Consider the following 23,457-nt stretch of genomic DNA (forward strand, 5'->3'; position numbering starts at 1 on the left):
TTTACACTAGGAGGTGCCGAGGAGGCAAAACCTGCTGAGAGGTCCTGGTGAGGCCACATTGTAAATTTCAGGGTGTCCTTTAGGGAATGTGAGAGGGGCACCTGCGCGGGTTCTTCCGTTCTTATCAATTCAAAGCGCCTGGCGGTCAAATCATTTGATCAGAATCTGACATTTGGTGAAATGGAAGCACAGAAATTAGAAGTCACTTTTCATGTTCCTAAGGCCAGTAGCTCGGGCGCTATTAAACACTTTTTTTCAATCGCAGACTTGGAAGCGAATCAGCGCTGCAAAAGACGTCTTAGTTTAAAAAAAAAAAAAAAAAAACACACCACGAGGTGCATTACTATAGGAAGGTTACTACAGATGACACCATGTCCATTGCTTGTCATCCACCACTAACAATTCCCAGAATGCAACGGACTAGAATGAAAACTCCTAAGTCTCCCTTTAGTTCCAGCCCTCCCCAAAATCCCCACACCCTGAATGGGGCTCCAGTATTCAGACGCTACTCCTGGCTTGTACTGACGCCGTGAGCCACCCCGAGCACAGAAGCAGTTCAGCCTGGACGTTACTTCAAGGTCTACAGCCCCAGGGGCTTCAGATCTGAGCACAACGTAAACTCATACTAAAGGCACGACCTCGAAGCGCTAAGAAGCTGCTTCTGGTCATAAAATAGCGCTACAAAATAAGTGGTTATTCGAAGCTTTCTGGTTTCTCTGAAGCCTTATGAGAGGGATTTTCTGATCGAACGTTCATCATACACGCTGCCCTTTTAAGGCCGTTATGGAAGTAACAATATGCAGTTAACCCCAGTAAGAGACATTCGGGTAAAAAAAGGCATTCGCTATTTCCTTCGGGAACGATTGGGTGACAGTCACACATTGTCAAATATATTTTACAAAAAAAAATAAAAAAATGCTCGTCCCCGCCCCTCAAGTAAGGCAGAAGAAAACTTGTATTTTTTTCGGTTTGGCTTCTTCCCGTCACTGTACGGTGGAACTAGTCATCGACCTTTTATCCACGCCGGGTACCAATGAACTGCACAGGGTCCTCTCCTCCATGCGCGTCTAAAAGGGACTGTTCGGCAGGGGAGCCCGAGACCTCTCTGCAGTGCCGGTGCGCTCTGGGGCGTCTGTACCCTGTGCAGCCCCGGGCTTAGTTGGGGACACAAGGCCTATGTGGGCACCCGCTGCCAAGTAACTAAGATTGCTTTAACAAACCATTAAAAAAAACTGTCATAGCATTTACATTCGTGAAACGCTGATTGGCAATTCTACGAGCTATCACCAACCGCAGAACAAAAGTACAGATTCTCCGTAATTGTGTTTATGTCAAACCATCGTGGTGTCCAATGCGTTAACCCACACACTGTCCGTTATACAACTCAATCCAATCTATGAGTGTTACACTATTTAACCTCTCTAGACCGCTCACTTCCCTCAAATTAGACCTCACTCCCGTTTAACCCACTCACTACAGATCACCAGCAAAACAAAACTCTGTAAATACACTCACTCATCAAACCAGCGGTTCAACCGGCTAACCGAAGAAGAAAGTATGAAACTGCCGGTTAAACCGCTTTGTGCTACCAATAAACTCCTGGTTTTAAACCTCTGTCCTACATGCTGCTCTCCGTGAAACCCCAGCGTAGATAGTTCTGTCCTACATGTATCCTATAAAAACTGACGATTAAACCGGTCGGTCGTGCATGCAACCTATTCGGTTTATTAGTCTAGTTCATCTCACGCCAGTGTACATCAGAGGTCCTTCAGAGCTCCCCTAGGCTCTCGCTCGAATCGCAGGATCCTACAAACAGCGACTGCGGCGTACAAACCTTTCCCGTACAAGAAGCCACGACTTACCCTGTGAAATTAAAGACAAAATGAGGTACAAGCCACCATACTCCATGGAGAAAAAAAACTTGGCATGTCAGTCTCAATGTATTCATCTCCCGCTGATTCTCCGGCCTTATGCATAATATGGAAAACTCGTTTAAACCGCACAGTTGACATATAACATAGCAAACGCGAGAATAAACCGCTCAAGTCCCAAGCCCAGTGCATCCCACTCCAGATCAGAATACAGAGCACTCAAACCCACATACCCAAGACACGCTGAGACGCGTGTCCTTAACACGGAACATTAAAATCAGAGTTCAAACCCGACCCCTGGTTAAAAGTGCCCTGCTCGAAGTAAAGCCCCCACCCCAATTGCTCTTCACCTTTTAAAAACACAACCCTCTCAGGAGGGTGGCAGACACATAAATGAGTCGCTCAAAACGTACTGTTCTAGCGCCAAGAAGCTAACCCCTTTAGTGTACAGACGGGGCACAAAGTTGTAAAATATAAAGCGAAAAATAATGCACCCGGCGGCAGGGCCTGCATTTACCATTTTCTCATAATTCAGGTAAAAGAAGGATTGTGCTCCCCCATAAATACCCCAGAAAAGAGAACGCTTACCGTGGTGACCATGCAGGTTGAGTCCGGGGGAGAGGTACTTGCTGGGGGCCAGCGGAGTCGGCAGCCCCCCGGACAAGTGGGCGGAGGTGGGGGCCATCCTGCCGGTCGCGGGGCCGGCCCCCACCGTGTGTCGGTCCATGGCCAGGAGCGGAGGGGGGGCATGCACAGAGCGGGGGGGCCCAAAGTCTCGGCCATCCATCATCCCGCGCCCGACCCACTCCAGTTAAACGAGGCTAAATAACAGTATAAAAATGTCCCATGGCGTCCGGCTTCCTGCGTGCTCTGCGTTTCTGGGGATGAAAACAAAAAAATAACCATTAGTATTAAATACAGTGGGCAAAAAGCCAAATTTACCACAAATGGGCTACTGCCCTTTCCCAGTGTATACAAATGCAGCGTAAGGCAAACTTAAGAGTTCAGAAAGTCTTGTTAAATTGTTTACCTACAAGACCAAATACAACATGTTTGCCTATAACTTAAGAACCAGCTCCCTCAAGTAACCAAAAGGTTACATTAAAGCGCGTTACAGAACTCTCCCGTTACAAACATTCATTGAACGTTCCCTATAGCGCAGTAACAAGCGTACACCCGGAGGTCGTCGTTTGAAATGTCACCACATAAGCGATAATACAGCCATCTACCTTCTGTTTCTTGTAACTGAATCCGAAATCTGCTATCTAGCAACCGCGTCAGAAAAAAGGAAAAACACGTTTGTTTATTGTGGACATATTATGCTCCCAGCCGTGCAATTTACAAACTTACGCCCCCTTTGATCCAATGCACTTATTGGTCTGGAGACCCTTTGACAGAGATGTGAACTATCGCCCAGTCACCTACTACCCGTGGACGTGGGCTCAAAAACCGAGAGCGCCCCGAGGCTGTACTGAAAATAATTAGAATTTACCCTGCAAGGGCGCCCACAAAACAACTGACACTTAGGCTCAATATTAATCTTCGCTTTTAATATGGACACGGAGCCCGGGCCCAGCGTTTGAAAGGTTTAATTGCAAAAATGGAGCGGTGGGGACTCGTGTATACAACAGTTCTCCGTGGGGCTCCTCATTTTACCACTTTGTCACGTACCATATTACCACTTTTAGGTAAATTAGTATAACCCCTCATCGTCCAGTAAAGACACCCACGATGTAGGTTTTAATCTTTGGAAAGTAGTAAATGAGAGGGTGAAACAGGACACTGGTGTTTATCGGTAACTGGAGACACCCCGCCCGGGGTAGTTCCAAAGGAAAGGACTCTTCCCAGCGCCCTCCCCCACCAGTTCACGCATTTTTACCACGCCGGGGTCAAAAAGGGGAGGGGAGAAGGGGTGAGACTTGATTGGAAGCAGAGCCCCGGCTCAGGCCTGCCGGCTCAGCCGAGGCAGGGTAGAGGCCGAATTCCTGATTCTAATTGAAAGCAGGCCAGAGAGGGAGGGCCCCGCGCGGCTCTGAGCCCCCCACCCTCCGGCGGCAGCAGGGAGAGTTACAGGGAGGCTGGAAAATTATACATTGTCTTTCTAGGCGAAGGAGAAAAGGGCGCCCTTTCAGAATGCTGAAAGGCGGAGTTAGAGAAATACAGGGTGCACCATTCATTGCACTTGAGGTGGTGGGGTGGTCACTCCGCCAATCGCTCAAGGCATTACTCCCGGGGAAGAACCAAAGGAAAGAAGGAGGGGGTGTCAAACTCACAGTCAGATAAACAAAGGGCGGTAATGTCACGCCAGATGACCGGGAGCATCGGGTGACAAGCACAAGAAAGAAAAGAAGAAAAAGCATATTTAATTTCACCTTCCTATGGAGATTTTTTTTTTAGCTAAAGCGGACAGGCTCGGAGCATCTCCCAAAGGACACAACACCCTCGCCTTCGAACAGCTTTGGGAAATCTTTGACACCCCCAACCGGGATGAGAGCGGCTCTCTGAACTATTAAACTCCATGTCAGCACAGAAGTGTTTATTTTAAGTTTCCGGGTTGGGCGGGCCACGGGCCTTTGCCCCTTCCACCACCACCACCCGCTGCCTAGATAAGGGAAGGGTGAGGGGGGCGGGGGTGGAGGCTGAAGCCCGCTCGAGGCCAGGGGTCCCCCGGACAAACCGAGTAATGAGGATACCTGGGAAACGCGAGCTGCATACACCAGTAACACCCCTTCCTTAAACGGGCAGCATCTACCATCCTCACTCGTGAAGTCAATAAACCCTCCTGCTACATGTGGGGTGGTATGCTTTCTGCCGAATTAAAGCCTGAATCCACTGCGTCCGGCCCCGGGGCCGAGGAACTGCGCTAAACACCGGCGCTAGAGAAGGAGGAGCGCACACAAGCACGGCTTCTCCCCGCAGTGGGCGAGAGATGTGTCCACTATCGGGTAAACGAACTGCTGCGAAATATATTCTGCCGAGTAAAGTCGCATTTTTTTCGGCCACGGTTCATTTGAAAGGGGGGGGTTGGGGGGGGGGGGGGGTGAGTGACTAATTACACAAATTAAACAGGACGCTTACGCATAGAAGAGTAAACTCTCCTTCACAGAGTGTGCAAGCACCCTGCCCCGGATGGCTGCCCCCCCCGGGGGGGGTAGAATGTCAGCTAGGGCTGGTTATCTACAGCTAAACGCGGGGGGGGGGGGGTTGTAGAATGTCTGCTAGGGCTGGTTATCTACAGCTAAACGCGGAATGCGAAACAGCTGCAGGGTAGCGGGGTTTTGGGGTGCACAGGCAGCATTTTATGGCCTCCGCCAGATGCGGACACGGGAAATGCGTGTAAATGAAGTACATATGGGGGTTGTTTTGTAGACGTACACTAAGCCTGTATAGTGTATAAAGTTGGGGAGTCAGGGAGGAGTTTGACAGGAAAGGAGAGAGAGGGTTCTCACCGGAGAAATACAGTGTACTGCTCCAGGCCATGCAGTCGCGTGCATATTCCACGAGCTTCCTTCAGCAGAGATCCCATGACTGTACTCGGAGATGTATTTTATGTAAGAGCAATAGTGTGGGCATTTTATGCGGAGTAGCTGTTGGTGCCACACCAGGGATGAAGGGGCATACGACTACCGGGGGTTATACCTCCATCCATGGTCACGATGGTTGGTGAGTGCCCTGTACCTCGGCAGCTCAATGGAAGCGCTTTGAGTGGGTATGGCCGTATTACAAACATCTGACAAAGTACTTCAAACGCCCCTATACATTTGGGGAGGGGGTTATAACAGTAAACTGTGAAGGGGGCACTGCAATGCGTGCAAGCGGGAAGGCTCCGCGTTTTCAAAGTGCGAAAAGTAACGTTTCGAAATATACAGCAGTTGAAAGGAGAACGGAAGGAACATTACAGAACGGGCCCTTAAGTGGGGGCCCACAGGGCACTTAATTCAAATTGTAAGGAGGGAGACAAGAACCGTTTGCTTTAAGAAGAAGAAGAACTTTTTCTAACAACTCTGGTGTGCGTATGCGGAGCGGGCAACTCCGGGCATACAAAAATAGCCCGATAACACTGTTGCATTGTGTGGCTGGTGGTGAGTGGGCAAAAACTCCCCATTCTCTTGCGCTGGAGCAGCTTGTGCCAAGGAGTCCTGCCTTCCCATTTATACAATTTTAAAGTTTGTTGTTCAGTGGGGAGACCTATGCAGGCGGCGATGGGCTTATAAAGGAGGGGGGGGGGGGGGGGGGAGAGACGCCTAAAAAAAGTTCAATTTTAAAATTCCCCTACCGGACACCGGGCATTTCAGTTAGGAAAGGGCGTTGCTGCTATTCACATTCTAGGGGTGGGAGGCATTCATCTTATCAAACAAGCCTACACACTGCATCAGAGTTAAAACTATGTGCCTCCACCAAGAATTCTGTGCATGGGGTCCTCAGAACAAATTCAGAAACCAAGAGGGCACAGGAAGGCGTTTACCCGCTTCCTCAGGAGAGTACTCTGGGGATGCAGGAATGTTGATAGGGAGAACTGATATAAACTCGGGGGTTCCAAATAACAAACGAAACACATTGTAAAACCCCATCATATGTAATAGCTGGATTCGCGGTCATGAGGAATCAGCCATACATTCTGCAACACAAGCTGATTCACCCCAAGGGCTTCACGTCGGGGTTAGAGTACCCTAGGTAGCTGAAAACCTTGTGTATGCTGGGAGAAGACCATGCATGTTTTGTTTTTTAAATAAAAAAGCAAATTGGGGGGGGGGACTTTAAAACAGGCTAAACAAGACATTTCTACAATTCGCAGGGACGAGGTTCTTGCTTCAGCACTATATGCTCAAATTATAGAAATATAGTTAAAATTTGCTGTAAAAACTGGTGTCGCCATTCTGGGCGGGCACTCACGGAAGAGGAGTTCGTATCCCAGAAGAGGACGGGGAGGCAGGTTTACGGAACAGCCCTTTAATTGGGGGTTCACTTGGTCTGTTGGGAATAGCTCGAGGGAACCCGAACATCGTTTCAAAACTGTTTCGAAGGGCAGCAAGCGATTTGTAGAAATAAACATTCCCCTCCTAATTTACGCGAGCAATTAATGGGCAAGAAGGAATGGATGTTTTGAACTCAAATAGGGTGAGTGTGTGTGAAGTAAAAACGTAAACAAGATGGGAGGCTAAGTAGAAGCACAGGAGGCGAGATTAACTGGGCAGAGGGGGTTCAGTCGTACGATTTATTATGCCCACTGACGGTTGAAGGGGGGAGGGTTCTAGAAGACCTGCAGATACATCTATTTATCACCAGTGCAAAGCGAGTGGCTAGTATTCGCATTTATAAAAGCTGCTGGGCTCAAATGCTCAAGACAGCACATAAAAAGTGTATTGAAGCCAACGGAAAGAGCAAATGAATCAAATTTCAGACTGCAGGGAAGGCAACACGGGTGCAGCTCACTGAAGGGGCGGGGGCGCCGAGGAAAACAAGAGAATGGCTGTAACCTCCCGATGCTGGGAAGGGAGCGCGGAGGTCCGTTGGAAGGGGGTAGGGGGAGGCATACAGATACCACAGAACGGTTTGAAACATGTAGGTTCTCGCAGTTGGAAGTGCCCGAATGGCTCACACCCTTTCAAGCATGAAATGGCGCTCACACCACAGTGCAAGACCAAGAGGACCCAAATCAAATACAAGTTTAAACATTCTATTTCCTGTAAACCGGACTGTGAGCGTAGTTCCAGTTCAGGACTACCGTTTATACCAAGGAGTCCAGGGTGACATAGTGAATTACATGCGTTTGCTAACACTGTTTGGTCTCAATGGCTTTCACCATCTGAGAGCCATTTGAGGCGTACAAAACTAGGACGTGTTCTTCTATTACCCACTGAAGGGTGCTCTGGCACGTGGGGTGCGCAATCCTTTCCAAAGCAGAGCAGAAAAAGCAACTTTAGAAAGGATTCGAACGTTGTGGAATAACTGCGCATTTTACAAATCCTATAGCAGGAGTTGTGGCTATGTAAAGGAGGTATTATGTTTAGATTCCAGGACCTCAAGAGAGACTGTCAGCCCATATAAAGGAGCAGTGTTTGGAACGGTTTTGTGTCATTTTTATTTTTGGCTGGAGTGTTTTAAATCCTTGTTGGAGGGAGGGTGGCTGATTTGTATAGTGTTGGGAGGGTCACACTGGGTGAGGATACTACTCTAATATTCTTGGAATATTTTTGTGGACAGATGTCTGTCTAGAGATGGGACTTCTAAGAACAGGCTGCAAATCAGACCGTGACGGGGTGAATACATTTCGATATTTTTACTACAATCTACTACTTAAGCGGTCCAGAAGGGGGGGGGGGGGGGTACAAGAGTTTGATTGTGATGGGCAATCCCGATGGCTCCAGTGTGTACAATTCAAAGGTGAACTTTACTCAAGCTTCCACAGCTCGAAAGCACTGCTGAACTAGCGTTCGTTCTAGAGAGGCGGTTTGTTTTGTATGCGAGGGTCGTCTTTCAAAGCCAAAAAACAAAAATACCCTAGTAGCGAAGAGCAGCCCCTACCTTTTAACGTAAGAGGCGATTCCCGGTGCTCTTTACGAAGCTCTCTCCCTCGGCATCCTTTAGCTGGTGATGGTTGACTTTCCTTGTCCTGAACACATCCAGGCAGTCCCGGCCCGCCTTCCCCTCCCGGGCGCCCCAAACGCGTACCCCAACGAGAACTCAGCGCTTGCAAAGTCCGCCTCCTCGGGGTGTGCAAGGAAATGGCTTCTACCCGTGCCCGCAGCTGCTCTCCGGCTCCCCTCGGCCTCACAGTGCCAGTCAAGCTGCCTCCGAGCGCCGCGCACATCCATATACAGCCCCTGGTAGCAAGAAGCACCCCGCGCGAACCCCTTCCAACTTCCTCGGCAAACTCTCCAGCAATGAAACCAGCATTGTTCACCCGCGGCCGCCCCCTGGCGGCCCGGCCAATCCCTGCGCCATAGTAAACAGCCCATTGGCCGAGCGCGCTGTCAATCACGTCCCATGTAAACACCTTGGCTCGCCGCCATTCCTATAAAACCAATTATGGAGCCCGGGCGGCGGCGGTGTCAAGGTCCCCCGGCCGGGCTGAATGATCCAAACTGGTGGTGAGAATTTTTTTAGGCTGTTTCAAGTCTGCCCACTGGCTTAGAAAGTGAGAGATGGTTGGAGGTGCGATCCAGTTCTTTTTCTCCCGTTTCTTTTCCTACCATAGAGCAAATAACACAATTATCGAGATGATTTTTAATTTAATTTTCTTTCTAGCACCCTTCGCGAAAACGAGGCAGGGAGAGTGAGGATTTTTTATTTTTATTATTACTTTTTTTTTTTTTTTTTTTTTACTTTTTGGCGAGTCGATAACACTTGGGGCTTTGTTTTAATGCCGGGCGACCAGCCTCACGATGGCCTTCGAGTTGCATTTCAATACAACAACGTGATTTACGGTTTAGGTAGCTGGGCATTTTTCCCATGCGCTTCAAACAAGTTTTTTTTTTTTTTCTGGGACCTCTGGCATCCATTCAAAGAGGAAGCTGGAGGAGGGGCACGGGGTATTATTGTGTTCAGGGTTGCCCCCTTCACTGAATCTTGTAAACCCATTATTTCGGATTTTAAAGGGGGCCGTGCAAATGATCTTGCAGTCCTGTCTCGTGCAGGGGTTGATGAAAAGGCCATTGTCGTGCAAGACTTTTCAAGAGCCCCGTATGCGGTCCTCGGTGAACAACCAAAAAGGCAAAATTTAGCATAAAAAATGTGCTGGATGCTTCATAGTGTTTGTTTCGGAATTTTAAGCATTTCCAGTGATTGTTAACAAATGCCAGCATTACGGTTGGCACTAAGTCCAAATAGACAAATCAATACCACAAGTCCTATTTCAAAAATATTGTCAAAAACATCAACGGGTTGTGCCATGTCAGGAATCCCAATGGGAATTAATTTTGTACAAAGATATTTCTTTGAGAATTATGTACGCAGACAATGGTCGAAGTGTCCATGTACTCCTAGCCATTCCTAGTCTCAGATTATGTCCGCCCTCACTACCTTTCCCCTGGTAAATTTAATCAGGTCACACATACAAAAATTTGCCTCGTTAAAAATACCTAGTAAACAACAGAGCAGGAGGATTTTGGTACGGTGGGCAGAAAAAAAACACATGTAATGCCCAACCTATTGGGAAGCAACTGTATTTGGGTGATATTTATCCGATATTCCAATCCCTGCGGTGTAGGAACATATGGGGAAAAAAACATATTTCAACAATTTTCAGCTGGAATGGAGGTCTAAGCTCGCAGCTCGGTCTTTGCTTTTACATCATGCATGTCCTTGTGTTGAAACACAGTTTTTTTGGCCACCTCCCGTTGTTACACCCTTCAGAAGGATTGGTGCATTAGTTTATCAGAGCAGAAAGACCGCCTACTTCAAAGAATACTAAGTAACCCAAAGTTGGCAAGCACATGGCCATGCAGTCCTATACTTTAATTTTATAAATGTTTAAAAAAACAAAAAAAACAAATTTAATTAACTTGGGTGCATCTGCACTAGTGAGCCCATAAAGCATTAGGCAGAGTTTGATGATCCGGTTGATGTAGTTTTAAATCTTGTAAGGCCTTTTAGATATGAGTGATTTGATGCGCCTTGAGTAAGCTAGCAGGGTGTTTTTGAGAGTTATTATTTTCAAAGGGGGAGGGGTGCGGACCAGTCCATGCGACAGCTTTAAATAACACGATGTATTTCTTGTGCAGTTTTATGCAACACAATCAAATGTGCATCAGAGCACTTTGTTTTTACCACTACAGTCCCATTGCCTTGTCACTACATTCAATAGACGAGTGATTCTGTAATCAATATGACATGTCTATATTCCAGTTTCATGCTAGTATTATTTACTTGCAGTGGTGTGGACAGAGCAGTCTGGCATCCAGCAGGTAGTACTTGGTTGAAAATGGGCACTATTATGTCAGTCGTGGGAACACTGGGCTGTGGGTTTGTTTTCCACCAAGGAATGCCAAGTGAGAGCAAACACCTCAAGAGGGAAATTCAGCTTATCACATGGATCATTTTGTCACATTTAACTAGGATAGAAAACTCTACATTATTGAAAACTATTATTTTCTGTTATGTGTGCCACATCTCCTCATCTTCAACTCAGAATTAGCTGCAGCTAGGTAAAGGAGTGATAAGAAAACCAATCACAATGTGTTCTGAAGTCCTTCAGCTCACCTCTCCCTGCTACCCTCTGGAAAATCCTGCATACCCCACCAAAAGGAAAAAAAAAACACTTATGCCCTACGCTACCTACCATCTGTATCTTGCTTCCTACCAAACATTGCACTTCATAATTACAATCTGGGAGAGCCTGTGTTCCACGGGGTAGAGATTTCAGAATTTATGTGCCCTCTCAAGACTGACTACAAGGAGATGGGTTACATCTCTAGTCAGATTGAAAGAAAAGCCCAGGACAGAGGTGTGGAAGGCATAAGCAAGTAAGGACCACCACTTGCGAGTATGGAAACACATTTCATCTATGAGATAAGACTTGTCTGGATTTTTTGACCCATTGCTTGCAGGAATCCGACAAGGCACTCAAAAATAACCTTTCCCAAATATTTGCACAATTGAGCAAAGTATCATCTACTTAAGAATTTTCATGTATTTCCTTCCCTCGATTTTTAGGGGAAATCACAAAAAAGATGACCTTGTGGAGTTCAGACAAGATTCAAGGGTTAGCGCTGTGTCGCCATGCTGGCTGTATCCAGAGCGCTGCTTTCCTGTCAAGGTGAGTCTGCCAAACCTACTGCTGGCAGTGGAGATGGTCCAAGAGTGTCACCAGTAATCCTTCACCTCTGCCTTCTCTGCTGTGAATCAAGGTGGATCACTGGACCCTCAGACCATGAGCTTCAGGCCAGTGTTACACAGCCCTTGCAGTATTACATTGAGTGTCAATTCAATCCATAGCTTGGTTTCGCAATAAGGGCTCTTGAGGAGGGCCACACAGAGCAATAGTATAAACCCATAAGTTCTGAATGACTCCTTGTAGGCAAATGCCTCTTATTGATAACATGTTGCCATGCAGTGCTGTGTCATGTCATGTCATGTCATGTGCAATAGTGGCAGTCCATGCTGGCTTTTCAGCCAAAAGCCACTTCATGAAGTATCTTGTGGTGTTACCATGCCTATGCAAGGTACGTGCCTTCAAAATTCCAGAAGCAAAGTGCTGTTGGCTTAGAAACCAGGATTGGCTGAAGATGTTAAAGCAGGATTGGCGTTTGCTTCTACTACATGGGTTTGCATGGAGATTTATGCTCCGTTTGGAGGAGTCCCAGACGTAAAGCGCACCAACAACCTTTGGCTTAGTTCGCACTATATAAAAACAGCATTTCATTCGGGTGCCTTTCGCAGGTTATTTACCGTAATTTTAATGCCTGGCTGTTAGTAATTGCTGTTGGGCTACGTGCTTGTACAGCCGTCGGTTGTTGACAACACTTTGGGCCTGGCAGTTAGTCATAAATAACAGAATAAATATATTCTGTCCTCTGGACGTGTTTTATCAGGTAGAGAGAGAGAGAGAAAAAAAAAAAGTTCTCCATTGTATTCCTGCTCAAATAAAAAGAGAGCCTTTGAAGGCGGTTTCAAGTTACCCATAGCCAAGCCCTGTGGAATCTGTTTCAAGACTGCCCCCTTCCTTCTGCAAAGTAGAAAGATCTCGAGAGAGAGAGAGAAGGGGAGGGAGGGACATAGGGAGCTGAAATACTAATAAGAAGGGGGAGGAGGACGATGCCTGCGTGTGCAACAGCCAAGGAGATCTCATCTGAATATCACCCCAACCCAAATGAAAGGATGGCAACTTCAGGACGACTCATCAAGGGCGGATTGATCTGAAATTAGCCAAAGGATCAACAGGAAAAGGGGGGAAAGAAGGTGGAGGGGTACTGGGGAGGGGCGGATGTTGAGCAAATGCATGCAACTCCGAGGCTCATGGCTGCCTGAACAGAATGCTGAATTGTTATTGAAGCACAATGAAAGGCTGCCTTCGCTATTTGATTACTTTGTGTCCATCCATTTATTTAAAAGTAACGCATCCTCTTCAACAACTTTTTTACTTCAAATTGTCATCCTGTCTTGCAGCACCTTGTCTCCACTAGGGATCTGCGGCAAACAAAGAAAACCTGTTGGATTTTCAAGCTCCGGATCCTCCTGCTAAAATGTTGACTCCAACGAAAAAAATGGGAGCGGCTTAATCTATTTTTAAGATGGTTAGCTTGATCAATGTTTAATGGGATTTCTTTTTCACACCGGACGCTGAACGAGGCTGTAATTGTGATGTTGGGGTACGTATACAATAAATCATTTAGTTGCTAATAAAAATTTTGCCTGCTCGTCTTTAGTTTGTCAATGGCGCCCGCGTTTTTGTAAAGTGCCTTTCGGCAGGGGCGGCAGCTCTCATTTTATTGCAGCTGCGGTCCTCTCCATGGATCAATTGTGTTTCACCTTCGGTATGCCATACACCCAAACCTCCCTTTCTTCCTAAAACTTCTTAACGAGTAGACCTAATTACATCGCCTTTCTTTCTGGGTTAATACAGGTGTAGTCTAATGGGTCGCTGTTTTTTATATATATATATATACAGCTTCATGTTCTTAAACATTTATGATGTTATTGGTTTACCTTTATCTGGAAGACAGTGGCCGCCTGGGTGTTTAGACGCTACCTCCGGGTCCCGGTGATGGGCAAAGTAAGCACCGTTTCCGTTTTTTAAGAATATTCTGCTGTTAACGGGTGTTCCGTTTCACTCGTAGCCAGCGGCTCTATTAAGCTCTCTGATTTAAAATGGAAACTAGCTTCTCTCGAGCAGAGCCCTCGGTTCGCCGCCCAGCCCCGGGTTCCTTCAACGCCTTTGTATTGATTCCCTGCAGCCGGGCGCGGCAGCAGCTCCACGCGGCGGCGGCCGCCATCTTGTGAAGGGACCCAGGGTGGAGCGCGAGCACCCGGGCAAGAAGAAAACCGTTCTTTTAGTGCCTTCTTCTTCAACAAAACGTGAATTTACCGGCTCATTCCCGGTATATGGCATCGAGGGGTCGTCTTTTAAAAATAAATTCTAAATGTTATTCACGGAAGTGCTGCTTTGCCGAAAGAATACCTCCCCGTCCCGATGGGAAGCTTAGAAAAGATGGCGGCGGCGTGCCCGGTCCTAGTTGTTTACGTTTTCAAAAATGTTACTTCTTTCGGGTAGTGGAAATAATTTTACTATAGTAAAGGTTATTTTCGCTTGTTGTTTGATTTTTTTTTTTTTAAAACCTCGGTGATTTGTTTTTTTTTTTTATCCCGTACGTTATATTGATATCCACTGGTATTTTTTTATGTAGAGTAGTCTGTTTTTTTTTTTTTTTCCAATGTTATTGGTATGCCAGACCTTGTAAAACTGGAGGTCACGATAAGCGGGTAAACGATTTCTCATGACTTTTGTTTTAAGTCATCTATTTTAAAGTCGCGCTTCTGGGAGCGAAGTGGGCATTTGGGATTCTCCTCTCCACCGCACTTCACGCCCACCCACGTACACGAGATGCGACGGGCAAAAAACAACAGAAAAGGCACCATGGAAGCATATTTCTGGCTTCCTGTATGGTGTTGGCTTCCTGTATGGTGTTGAGTGGTGTGTCTGTGCTTCGGTGTAGGGAGGGGGTGACAAAGGACTTTTAATGTGCTTTAATTATAAGCATCCTATTGTGCTGGGCACAGCTCATGACACGATATTCAGTTCGAGAACGGATATAATTTTCAGGACCTAACTATTTTTGTATTTGTTTCCATTTTGCCCTCTTGCTGAATTTATGTAATCGTATAGTAGATACATGAATCAGTCACAACACTGCATTTCTTGACTGTTAATCGGGTATCTCTAACTTGAATTTTAGAAGGTACGTTTCATTGTCGTGCAATCCTAATAAAAGACTAGGCTCAGTCGGTATTCAAATAAATCCGTCATAATAAGAAGAAACAACAGCCCTGCACCAGAACATGATATCGAGAAAACTAGTGGCACTTAAGCATACAAACGTGTGTGTATATATATATATATATATATATATATATATATATACATACACTCACACACACACCCAGGCATACATTAATACGTAAATGGATAGTGTTTGGAGAGTGGATGGCGCATTTTGTTTATAATCTACAAATAAGAATCCCTGCTCCTAGGGGGAATGGGGTGCTTTCGATAAGAAGTATTTGGTCACTCCAGCTGCGAGCAATTATGTGTTTATGTTACAGCCATTCAAAGGGGGCGTGTGGGGGCTTAAGTCTGGTGGAACGAATAATAGGACAGGCTACGTGGGGGCAGGGTAATGCAATTAAGACGAGAGAGAACAATGGGCAGATAAACAAAAAACTAATTTCCCTCTAGCTGTTTTGGATTATTTCTTCAGACAAAACACGCATGTATTCAAATTGTCAAGTGTACAGGAAGCAGACACTGCACCACGCTTCAGGGTTTTCCATCCATGTGAATGTTTAAGCACGGGTTTGGAAAAGCGCTTTACTTGCATTCTAAATGTATGTTGCACGCTAGAAAATGGCTACTCTGTAGAAAGCAGGGTGCGAGTTTGGTTGGGAAGAACATCGAGTAAGGCAAACATACTTGTTGTATTTAAAAAATAAACATTAAAGGGATGTCTGCAAATTTAACAAACAGAATGGCAGAAATAGCGCACCACGTTTTGAATGTGCCTGATATGGTCCAGTTTTGCACCATGCCAACATATGTTTTCTAACATATTTAAAAAAAGGTGTATTAGACGCATTTAAAGCACTATACTAAACATTTAGCACGCTATCGATGGCGTGACTGTGCACGTGTCATGGTCTATGTAGGTGAAGTGCTGCAGCCCCCGCATTCATATTAGGCAACCCCGCAGGCACCCCCAGGGAACCTTTTGAGCCAGCTCAGACTGGCTAGGTGTGCTGCATTGAATCAATCCATACCCAGCTCCCACCGCAGCCTTAATGAAAACATGCTAAGTTACATATCAAACCCACTCATTTCTTTCTTGTATTTTATTTAGATAAAACCCGACCCAAATAATATATTAGATCTACGCATTGGAAATATTTTCGAACTGAAGTGCCCTGTTCATACAATAACAATATGCATTTCATCCAATTAACACCTCTTCTATATATAATGCATGTGATATTTTCCATGGGGCATACGCGAATGAAAAGCCGCCTTTTACATATGCATTTTCCCATGCAGATATCGTGAAATATGCCATAAATATGCAAGCAATATATTTTATTAATTGCATATACGTATGACATATTTCTTCAGAGCCTTGCCCAGAACGCTCCTAAGAGAAATAAAAAGGCTCTGCGCGAAGGAAAGAGGCGAGGAAGGCGGCTCGCGTCCTGTTTTCCTGTAATTAAAGAAAACGCTCCTTTTAATAACCTTGGGTGCCAGGCGGTCGTATTTCACAAGCCCCTGCCCCCTCGCTGCCTCCCTCGGGCAGTCGGGGGCTGGGACTTCTACACCAATGTGAGTTTTGGGTCCGAGACGGCACCGCCTGCTCGGCGAGATATGGTTTTTGCACATAAATCTCCTGTTTTTGCCTGAATGGCTTCAGCCCCGCGTTTCAGATGAAGGTTACAGGGAATATTTACGGCTATCTCGCCCTCTCGTTCTATCATTGAACGTCCCTCTGCCCCCAACCCCCACAGTGCGCAGGAGGGAGGTGGGGGATGGGGCCTGCTCCAATTTGTCCTGGAGCTGCCAACCGAGTCGGGTTCCTCCTCATATGGCAAGGTACGGATGACATAAACCCCAGCCTGTCCAAACACTATCTTTGATTTGCCAGGAGAGCAGTTGGTCACAAATGTATTTTTTTCCAGGCTTAACCCTGGCAGACGTTAGCGGAACACGTGGCAGCTCTATCCCTGAAAAGATGAATGTTAGATTGCGCAAAAAGAGGGGAGAGGGAGAAAAACAACCCCAGGGGAGGGGAGTGGGGGCTGCCGCTGAACCGCCTAACCTAACAGGCATTTGGCATTTCCATATTTCACCTACTGGAACAAAAACACCAGCTTCTGCCTTTAACAACAACGTAATTAATCTATTCTTTCAAGTAAACCAGCAAGGCAAAATCTTTTTTCAATATTATTTTTTGTATTATTAATCTTTTGTGTTTATGCCCCAGCTGCTTTACACAAGCTGTGTGACTGACGGGCACGCCCTTCTTACCACATTTGACGTTTTGCAATCACTGAGTCATCCGCGTGTTCCTCGTATTTCAACAACATCGTTTTTTTTTCCATATAGACCGGTGATTGGGTGGGGGCGGTGGTGGTGCTTGGGCGGTGGAGGGGGGCTATAAAAAATTACAACGTATGCCTGCTTGAGCTGAATATCCTTATACATAAACAATATACCAAATGAAAGACCGCATTATATTGCTAATATTAATAACACGTGCTAGTCTGCTTGGAAGTCGGTTGAAAAATTCAAATTTAGCATTGTTTGCACAGTGCGCAACTTGTGTTTTGTGCCTTTAATGAAGAGGTGTGACGTCGCCATATGTATTTATCGACCTTTAGAATAATACTCTACAGTTTCGCAGCCTGAACAGGCCACAAAGCGCCTTAATTCAGACAAGAGGTCACAAGCACCCTCGATCGACCATAGTTAGAAAAAAAAACGTGGGGATTCCGCAGGAATTGGTGACTCCATTAACCCCTCTAGGTTCTCATTGCATTAGTTGTCTTTATATCAAATAAATATATTTTTAATGGCATTTTAGACGCGTTTTTATACAGTTTCCTACCATTTGCAAAGTCATCCAGAATTTTTGTAATCTGGGCTTGTTTGTAAATGAATTATGACCACGAACTATAAATTATAATCATGAACTGTAAGCATGACATTCTTTGTGGTGAAAAGTATGTAGTTAAGCGTATTCCATACATACACACAAATGTCCATATGTGCGAGCTCCTGTGTATTTATATATACAGATCGATGTATATGTGCACGAGTGTAATATGTAGCCGCCGTCACTAACCATCCGTTTTAATAACAGCTGGTTGATAACTTTACGATTCTAATTTGCTGTATTAGCCTTGTGTACCAAGAAATACAACAAACCGCCCGATGTCCCCTGTTTTCAAGGTTTCCTCCGTCTCCCTGAATAATACACCCACGGACTGCCTACAAAGGATGTAAAAAGAGATTTTCCTAGTTTAGTGCCTCGAGGCCACACCGAAGAACGCGCGCTACACATGGCGTAATGTGCACGATTTCGAGGTTGTGGTGTGAGATCGGCGTTGATGTTTTTTCAGAATCTCATGTACATTTTGAGCCTTGAAGCCTGCCTGAAAGGGGAAGCGGACAGCCGAGCTGACGATACACGGCCGCATTATATGGCACTAAAATCCCCCTCATTCTGAGCTGTATTTAGAAAGCCCGAGGGGCAAAAGGCAGGCGACTTGAATTCCGTGGTCAACACAATATTCCTCTGTCCTGACCCCGGTCCGAGAGGGCGGCTGTGAGGGTATTTCTGGAAATAGTGCGGGAAGAGCAGGTTGCAGACCCTGAAGTCTTTAGCAAATGCTTCTCTGTGGCTCGGCTCGACAGCTGACCCTATTTGTGGTCTAAAGTGGAACAAATGCAGCAGGGGGCACCCACACACCGGATTAAAAATATATGCATATATATGGGTGTGTCAATGGTATGTGAATGTGGCGTGCCCGTATGGTTTGGGACTGAAGATGTCTCTATAGTATGGGATTGTGTGCCTGTCCCTGAGGTATGGGGACTGTACGTGTGTGTATGATATGGGGACTGCGTGTACTCCTATGGGACTGTATACGTGTCTCTATCGGACTGTGCGTGTGCCCATATGGTAAGGGAATTTATTATATGGGAGCTGTGCGCGTATGGGGACTACGTTTGTATAGTATGTAAGATTTTATGTAGGTATGTATAGTATGGGAGCTATGTGTGACTGTAGGATATGTGAATTTTACATAGGCAAGTCTGAATTATATAGGTATGTGTAAACGTAGATATGTAGTATGGTATGGGAATGTAGCGTCATATGGTGTGGGGGCTTTACGTGTGGCCTGTGGTATATTGGAATATGGCATGTATGTCCATTGAACAAGCATTGACGTAGATATGTACTGCATTGAAATGGTAAGTTGTCTGGATAGTATGAGAGTTATGTAGCTATGGCGTGGGAATAGCCTGCATATGTAGGTGTGGATCGTGTTATAGGAAGTATGTATGTTATGTGTCCTGAAAGTAGGTATGTCTGTATTGTACTAGAATTTTTATGGATGTGTGGCTGGATAGTGTGGCGATTGCATATAGGTAGCTACATTTGTATTATGTGACGAATGCATGGTATGGTCAACATATATGTATGGCATAGAGCTTTTTATAGGAATATATGTGTAGCATGAAATCGTATGTAGGTATGTCTGTATTGTAGAATTGTTATTTACGTCTAGATATTGTAGCAATTGCGTATAGGTAATTATGTCTCTAATGTGCATTATGGATATGTGACTGTATGGTAGGGGAATGGTATGCATGCCTGCATGGTGTTAAAAATACAAAGACATGCATTAAGCCGGAAATCTATGCAGTGTTTATGACGCTGGAAATGTACGGTCTGTATATGTGTCTGTGATGTGTGAATCGTATCATATATATGCATTATATTGAAAAAGTCACATAATCTATATATGATACTGCATGTGTGCATGTATGAGAAGTTCTCGAAGTGTATGTATTAATTTACTTGGCAATTAAATGTGTGTAAGGCATGGATCAATGCATGCTAGTATAACACTGTAAATCGGTGCGGATAATGCGTAGTATGAAAAATTCAGTATGATACATATCAGTTACGTGATGACTGCATATACATACGTACGACATTGGAATTGTTTATTTGGTATTTATAGGTGAGGTATGATTTGTATGTATGGCGTGTGCTTATGTGTGAGATTTCAATCGTATGTACATCGTCGGTGGTATGAGGCGTGATTTGTATGTGCAGTGTGTATGTATATTTGAATTGCATGTAGAGGATGCACTTATGTTTGTGGGGTGTAGGTACGGGATGCATTTATATGAGAGCTCATTTGTATGTATGGTATGTAATATATGAGATGATGTGTACGTAAATTATACATTTATGCAGGGGGTGTGAATTGAAATAGATCTGTACGAGATTTGAACTGTATATGCTAAATGTTCCACGAACATATGATATATTCGTTAACATAAGAAATTCAGATCGCTTACTAGATGTATAACTGTATTTATTATTCATGTAACTATGATGTAGGAGTTGTGGTTATATATGGCACAGAAAATATACGTGTAATGTTTATTCGGCAGGTGGTTTGGTGTATATATCGTAACAAAAGCACCGGTTTGAAACCCTCTTATTTAGCAGGAGAGTCCACGCATTTTAACCAGAGCGCCCCACTACCCCCCCCCCCCCCCCCACTTCGCAGCCACCCACACAACCCCCACCCCCCATTCCTCTGGAGGTGGCCTCAAGGTGTTCTTAAGCAGCCACCCAACGCAGCCTTGTGTTATGGTGACCTCCACAGACTACTCGATCCCACATTGTAGCTCGGTGTCCTGTCAGCAGAAGCCCTGCACAGTACATAGCTGTGGTGGGCACTGAAAGTTATTACATTCCGAATGAATGTTATATTCTAATGTATATGCCACGTATGTGTCCTGTTGGTAATGTGTGCAGTTATGAGAGATATTGGACTCGGCCGCGTATTTTAACTGTGCTGTGTATATAGGGCATTGAATGCATGGATGTTATATGTTGTACGTAACGGTACAATGTGCATGGCGTGTCTGTGGTAACTGAAATATATGCATTCTGTGCCGCTTGGGCCCGGTGCCACTTCACACACTGCACTAGTCATAGCAGCACTTGTGACTTTACTGGATGCGCGCGTGCAGCACCCATCTTCCCGAGGCCCTGTTCCATCAACAATGGCCACCAGGCAGAAACATTTCACAGCAGAGGTCGGGTGGTTCGAGGCAGAGGAAATACACCCTGTGGAGGTCTGAGTGCGGGTAAAGATGGGCGTCCTAATAGTGGCTGACTAAAGGCACCCCCTCCAAGACTCCCCATACTTGGTCACCGAGTGATGCCGGCCTCACAAGCAGCATGTGCATATCTCGGAGAAACATTGCATGGTGTGAAGGAGTGCCGGGGGTGGAAAACGAGTGGCCAAACAGTCAGAGTGTGTTTAAACCCCACTTTGTAACGAGCACAAACAAGATGATAACGTTGGGGCGGGGGACGGGCCTCCCTGGGTCGATAAGCCAGGCAAAGGAGCCCAAGGCGGCGTCTGATTGCCCCGAGGAGGGCTTCCTTCCAACCGGGAGCTCAGGAATGCCGTCTAAAAGCGTCTCGAGGCCTGGGGACCAAATTAGGCAAATTTAGGGCATCCTGCGTTAGCCCACACACTAGAGGTACCAAGATACAGAGTGCCACATCAACAGAGGAGCGAGTCCTGCCGCACGGGACGTGCAGCACACCCACGGAGAAGGTTCATGACCTAGACCTCGGCGCCTGACCTTCCCTTCGCAAGTCTCTGTCTGTGCTTCACGCGGTTTCCAAAGATGTTACTCTGGTATGAAATAAAACTAAAACCGAAGGCAGGTGTCAGTGTTCCCTGCGAGTCCGCATCTGGTGCAGGCACATTGTGGCCCAGCCTTGAATCCACTTCATGGCTGGGACTCCCATCACCACACATTTCCTGTCTATTTATTTCACTCTTCCCGCATCCTTTCCATCCCAGTTTGCCACGTTTCTCAACGTTTTCCTATCTTTCTTCCCCATCTTTTCTTTGTACTGTGCCCTTGTTTGTCTTGCCCTGATTACAGAGGCTGGTAGTGAATAATACGCGCTGGACTAGAAAAATGAATGGCAGTGCCAAGCTCCTGAAGTGACATCTTAAGTTGTGCCATGTCAGATGCCAGTAACTTATCCATTTCTATTTTTGTCCTTTTAACTTCTGCCACTTTGAGTCTTAAAGCTATCAAGAAAAAAACTACGAGTGTCTCTATAGAAATAACCGTTTTTGCTTGTTATAAAGTATTAAAAACTTTTAAAATGTAATGCTTTAAAATTCATAACAAATATAATTCGAAACTTACGTATAAAAAAACAAAATACCTCACGTTAAACTACAAGTACCAGGATGCAAAGCAAGAACAACAGAACGGATGTGATATTCAGACCAAACCGGAGCACACGTAAACTGCTGTACTGGGATTAGAAGAAATGACTTAACATCATTTTACATCTTCGTGACTTTTCACCACCGGTTCCAACCACGTTTGAATCCGGAGAAGCTGCACGTAACTGAGGAAACGACTCTGTTTGTTGCTTGTATCTTTAACTTTTGCTATTTAGGATCCGCGGCAGCTGGAGTTCCTTTGGACCATCGGGGGGGTCGGCACTAGCCTGCAACTTCAGACTGGAACCTATTCACAACTGTGCATTTTGAACACGAGGTGGGCCTTTATATTCTGAGCGCTGGGCGTGGTGTGCCGGATGTGTAAAAGGATAACGTAGTCTAGTTGTTGAGAAATGATGGGAGAATAGGGCAGATCTTGGAAGCGGAATTACTCGCTACTGCCGTCTTTCTTCTTACTGTCCCCATACCTCCATTTTAATCCTGAGGGGGAGGATAGTTTCAGTCCTGGGGCCTGGACTCTCGAGAATCTCCCCACTGCAATTGAAAGAAGTTTAATCTTCGAGGGATTGAGGACAAATGCCCAATGGTTTTGCTGTCCTTGGCTGTATGACTGTCCCAACTTACATTTTTAGTAGGTTTTGTCTGCGTAAGGCCTAAAAAACAAATGCAAGTAAATTCTAACAAGCAGATGGGCAAGAAGCTACCAACTGTATGTAGGGTAGTGTCATGCTTGTAATAAATTCTAGTATGGCAATAAGCAGGCTACACCCAAGGGAATGATGCCATTGAATGAGAACTCCATGAAAGGTAATCAAAAGACCATCTTAGGCAGGATGTAAGAACAAGTCGGATAATGGGCACAAGCTCTGGGGTGCACATAGCCGCGCCGGTCTAGTTTCACTGATTGTCTAATTCTCAGTGTTTGACATCCACTGGTGTTCCTGCTGTGGCTATTTGAAATCCACTAGTGGGAAGCTGAATCCAGGTTCCAGCCACAGCTTAGGGGATCAGCTGCCACAGGAAGAAGCTCCTCCATATTGAACCTACAAGGCAGCATGTTTGGTGGTTGAGAATAGGACTTCTGCAGGTGATACTTTTTCTGAAGGCAAGCAAAATAAATGGGCCCAGTTTGTTAGTAAATGACAACCATTGGTAGAATGCAGTAGGCCACTATCACCCCAGGGTCCTGGAGCCTTAGGGCCTGACTTAGACTTAGGTGGAAGAGGTTACTATGTCACAAATGTGAAGGATATCCTGTCCGTCAGATTACAATCCAGTTATATTCTATAAGAATCATAATACAGTGGATGGAATATGCGTCACGTTTACAACAGAATAACCCCTCCACCAAACTCTAGAT

The 23,457-nt window shown here is 45.7% G+C and overlaps 1 protein-coding gene across 7 annotated transcripts in view; it reads right to left on the reverse strand.

Moving 5' to 3' along the window:
• TNRC18 (trinucleotide repeat containing 18) overlaps positions 1-13,636 on the reverse strand; it is a 206,777-nt gene extending 193,141 nt beyond the window's left edge. For 3 of the 7 annotated variants that reach the window (XM_069209990.1, XM_069209991.1, XM_069209988.1), the window contains exons 1-2: positions 8,397-8,757; positions 2,460-2,749 (exon numbers count right to left, since the gene is read on the reverse strand). In XM_069209990.1, the coding sequence (XP_069066091.1) occupies positions 2,460-2,661 (202 nt within the window). In that variant the 5' untranslated portion in view covers positions 2,662-2,749; positions 8,397-8,757. Of the gene's footprint in view, positions 1-2,459; positions 2,750-3,542; positions 3,631-8,396; positions 8,758-13,517 lie in introns of those variants that run through there. The other 4 variants (XM_069209992.1, XM_069209987.1, XM_069209985.1 and 1 more) reach the window with 3 other exon arrangements.
• Between the last annotated feature and the right edge of the window lie 9,821 nt (positions 13,637-23,457).

The sequence above is a fragment of the Pleurodeles waltl genome, chromosome 10 (assembly GCF_031143425.1).
Source record: "Pleurodeles waltl isolate 20211129_DDA chromosome 10, aPleWal1.hap1.20221129, whole genome shotgun sequence".
Taxonomy (NCBI): Eukaryota; Metazoa; Chordata; class Amphibia; order Caudata; family Salamandridae; genus Pleurodeles; species Pleurodeles waltl.